The sequence below is a fragment of the Gavialis gangeticus genome, unplaced genomic scaffold (genome assembly GCF_001723915.1).
Source record: "Gavialis gangeticus isolate Ggan-Ray unplaced genomic scaffold, GavGan_comp1, whole genome shotgun sequence".
NCBI classification, from domain to species: Eukaryota; Metazoa; Chordata; order Crocodylia; family Gavialidae; genus Gavialis; species Gavialis gangeticus.
The window spans coordinates 2495863-2500141 of record NW_017729014.1 but is presented as its reverse complement, the minus strand read 5'-3'; the positions used below and the strand labels follow the sequence as shown (position 1 = coordinate 2500141).

The following is a 4279-nucleotide window of genomic DNA, read 5'->3' as shown; positions in this document are numbered from 1 at the left end:
TGTATCTATGCATTGTATGAACACAGACTGAAGCCATTTGGTACTCTCCCTGGAGATCTAGGGAAGATTGAGCCAATGACATACCATGAGCATCATGTCAGTCCAAATTACAGGCTTGTCAACTGCTCCATAAGTGGAGATGCTACGGGAGCTACTGCAATGGTATCAGAGCCCTGAATATCAGTGTTTAATGCCTCCTTTCTCACCAGCAGCAACAAGGAATACATTTCTTGGAACTGGCACATTTCAGTAGCTGCCATGCCATCTCCTGAGCTGACAAAGACTAATGAAGGGGAGGGGGATGCCTTTGTTACCCTGACCCAGTAACACCTCAGAACGTTCTCAGTCTGATACAACACTGCAGCGAGGCCAGAGAATTACTCACCTCCATGCACGAACCCAAGGAGAGTGCAGTCTGACGGCCCCACAAGATGGATCAGGCTGGACTGGCTGTAGCCAACAGTGTATGGCTCTAGGAGGAAAAAAGGAGAGATCAGAGCAGCTCTGCATGCACCTCTGCTCACTCCCAATGGCACACTGAAGGGTGCTAGGCAGAGCCAGGGGCTGGGAAGCCTGCTTTCTCACCAGGTATCGATGCTATCAAAGTGTTTGTCTCATGCCATCAAAGACTGATGTGCATTCAGACTCAGCAGGCGCATCTACACATTCATTAACACGTCTTAATTCTTGTGCATTTAGTTTAGTACTTGTTTAATGAAGTACTAACTAAATGTAGTAGCACTGGCATACTTTTTTTTGCGACAAATATTGTGCATTAGCCTAATAACACTGCGCTGTAGACTATTAGCATGGTTTGTAACCACTGCACTACTGTGCAGTGTTAGTAGGCTAATGTGCAGTAAACATCTTGTGTAGATGCACCCAGAAACTCTAAATGGTTTCAAACAAAAAAAGCAGGCCACTGAACACATCACAGGTCACTGCAATCCCCATTCCAGGTCTTTGCAAAGGACTGACTGTAAAGTAATTCCCATTTCAATTGGAGTGCTGCATCCTGGATTGCCTGCCTTTACTCCAGCTGTCCTACATGCAGTCCATTCCTGCTGCTTTGCCCTGTGCTTCTGCTCCAGCCAGCCCTCTCCTTCCCTCACTGGAGGCCTTCTTTGGAACAGGCCTTCTTTGGAAACTTCCATCTGAACTGGTCAAAAGCCTAAAAGTGGTTCCAAACCCAGTCTAAAACTTACTCTGCTCATCACCTGTTTATACAGTTCCAAAATGACAGGAGAGAGCAAATGTGGGAGGTGCTCATGCAAACTGGAGAAGCTTTTTTCATCTGCATTCAAAGATAAATCAGCACACAGGTACAGACATGCCACCCAACACACAACAGCAAACTAAATTGCTCTTTGGCCAATCAGTGCTTTGAGACTAGGTTAAAAAACTAGAAAACTATGCGTAGGAACTGTCAATGCAATGTTAATGCTTTAAGTGCTTTTCCTCACTTGCATGTTTAACCTTCTTTCATTGGCAGTTCAGTAATACTCTGAATTTATATATACAAAAGTTTATGCCAAGCCCTAAAGTGAAGCTCGCTGAGATCACAAGGTAATGAAACATGCTATTTTTATTTGCTGATAAGTGTTAGACTCAGAGTATGAAAAACCTGCACTAAGTCATTAATTCCAAGAACTGTTCAGAGACAGACCACACTCAGAGCATGTGGGATCCTATGACCCCAGCAGCCTTTGGATGGGGGGCTGGACTCGATGATCTTCTGAGGTCCCTTCCAGCCCTAATACCTATGAAATCTATGACCCTCCATTCCATACCTATCTGCACATATGAATAAGGAAGGCATTAAGTAGCAAAGACAACCTATCCTAGAACACCCAGTAACACTGGGAGGCAATCAGAACAGATGCAGGATGAAATGCTTTCACGTCACATTACATGGGAAAAATCCCACCTGTTTAAAGGACTAGTTTCTATTAGAAAAGAAATCTGAAACCAGCGTTGCACTGAAGAGTGAGTAAGCCAGCCAGCGTCAGACCCTGAGAGGTTGAAGTCCTACATCAGGTTCATCTTATATACATTTACCCTCCCCCCCCTCCCAAGAAAAACTTTTTTTTTTTTTTTTGAGAAAGTCAGGAGATAAGTTACTGTGAAATGCAGTCCTTACAGGACCCAGTTTTCAGCCCATCTTTGACACTACTTCCCTTTTTACAACCACAAGCAACTTCAGGCAGGACTGTTATCCTAGATGCAACTGCACTGGTATGTAGAATAGCTGCCCGATGAGCTTCAACCAGAGCAGGTACAAAGGGCCACTTGGGTAGTTAAGGGAATGGAGACCTTGTCTGATGAGAAAAAATTAAAGGTTTTTGGCTTGTTCATCTTAGCAGAATAGAGATGGAGAGGGCATCTGGTTGCTTTTTATTAATACCTCCATGTGGTGGATGCAAGTGAGAAATGAGCGCTATTTAGAATGAAAATAGCACTAGCACAGAACAAAGTGGCTACAAGCTGGTTGTATATTTAGACTGGGAGTGAGAAGGCACCCAATTCTTGCTTTTGTCCCTGACCTCTGGGGATGGAAGGTCTTCTGGCAGGGCACAAACATTGCCCTCATCCTCCCATGCTGTTTGGTGACCCTGGTGTTTTAGACTTTGAGGTCTGCAGTTGTGTGCAGAGTCTGAAGTGGTGATTATGGGAAACCCCTGGATAAATGGTGTCTTGGACTGGATGCTGCAGGAGGCCCCTTCCAGTCTTGAGTCTCAGGGTCATAATTTGGGTCCCTAAACAACTGGCAGAGGGAAGAAGCTTATGAAAACCTGCTCCCAATCTCTGAACCTTATGTTTAATTAGATGCATTTGCACTGCATTGCCACTGACTGGTCTTAGGGCAAACTACAATTGGTAGACATTCACTTTGTTTCCAAGTGAGAGCAATGAGACTATCTGTGTAGCAGCAGAATACAGAGCACAGGAAAACCTTCCTCCGATTTGCTTTTGCCACAAACAACCACATAACATAGCACCCACACAACAGAGCATCCATTACTGGAGAGCAGCCTTACCTTTAGTCTGTCTATCTGTGAGGCAAGGAGAGCAAAGAAAAAAAGGGAGGTAAGCAGCTTTCATGACATTACTCACCCATGGGTAAACCACTGTAACCCCCCTGTATGCTGGAACTGGGTAGCTGTACAGCCTGAGAGAGTCTGCACTGCAAAGTTAATGAGCTGCCTCCTGGGCTCCCATGAGAAAGGCGCTCAGCATTTGTGACAGGCACTGAGAACTCCAAGAGCCGATGTGAGTCCATACAGTGCTTATAGGTCAGCCACCCCATTAGCTTCCCCATGCCCCTGGGCTGGAGGAAACAGCTCTGAGCATGAAGGCAAACCAGCCTCCAGATCCTTGTCTGAGTTCAAGGCCTTCATCAGAGCCAAGTATGATGATGGTATCTAACACAGACACAGGCCCTTTGCCCTCCAGACCAAGGCACCAAGACATTTTGCGTTGGCCAACAAAGTTACTACTTCATTTTGCTTGCTGCTGGCCAGGGCCTGACTTGAACTGGCAGCTTACAAAACCAAAGAAATGCTTTCAGAAGGAATGCCTGCTCCACCAGGCTGCCCATCTCAAACACTGCTTTGAATCAAGATAGATGCCAGCAACCAAGTGGGTGAAGCTACCGACTTCACTTTGCCCAGCACTGCCAACAAGGGGTAAAACATGGGCATACCCATGTTTTGAGGGGTGGGGCATCCCACCCCTTAAACCCTGGCTGACACAATGTTTAAATGCTCCTTCTCAGAAGGTGAAGGGTGCCTGTAGCTGAAAGCTTACAAACAAAGAAATTTTTTTTGCAAATACATCTAGTTGGTCTAATAAAAAAATATCACCTCTGCCATGAGTTTTGATTCCTTCTCTCTGAGAGCAGCTGTGCGTGCAGACAGCTGTGCACCAATGTTCAGGCTTGCAGCAGATGTACACTCCCCTGATCTCTACAGATTGCTCATCCCTGGAGCGAAAATTAAACAAGTCATTTGGCCTCCACCTTGGAGCCAATGTGAGGGGCAGCAAAAGGAGCCATGTTGTTGCTGTTGGGGGTTTTTGGTTTTTTGCTGGTGGATGAGCATGGTTGTTTGTCATTTTCATTGTTTGAAGTCTTAATTTATGGTTCTTAAGTTAAATTATGTTGTTAAAATTTTTTGCTCTGTACAATACAGGTTTTTGTGTGCTTGCTGAAAATGAAAAAATGCAAAGAGTGGGAGAAATACTGTGGGCATGCGTGGCCCAGCTGTAGTGTGAGAGCAGG

The 4279-nt window shown here is 45.4% G+C and overlaps 1 protein-coding gene across 2 annotated transcripts in view; it reads right to left on the bottom strand.

Annotated features, from left to right (window-relative positions):
- The window catches only part of ACOT7 (acyl-CoA thioesterase 7), an 89044-nt gene that overhangs the window by 53039 nt on the left and 31726 nt on the right, over window positions 1-4279 (bottom strand). Inside the window, exons 6-7 of one of the 2 annotated variants that reach the window (XM_019511599.1) lie at window positions 3039-3053; window positions 386-472 (exon numbers count right to left, since the gene is read on the bottom strand). In XM_019511599.1, coding sequence (XP_019367144.1) covers window positions 386-472; window positions 3039-3053 — 102 coding nt within the window. The remainder of the gene's footprint in view (window positions 1-385; window positions 473-3038; window positions 3054-4279) is intronic. The other variant, XM_019511600.1, reaches the window with a different exon arrangement.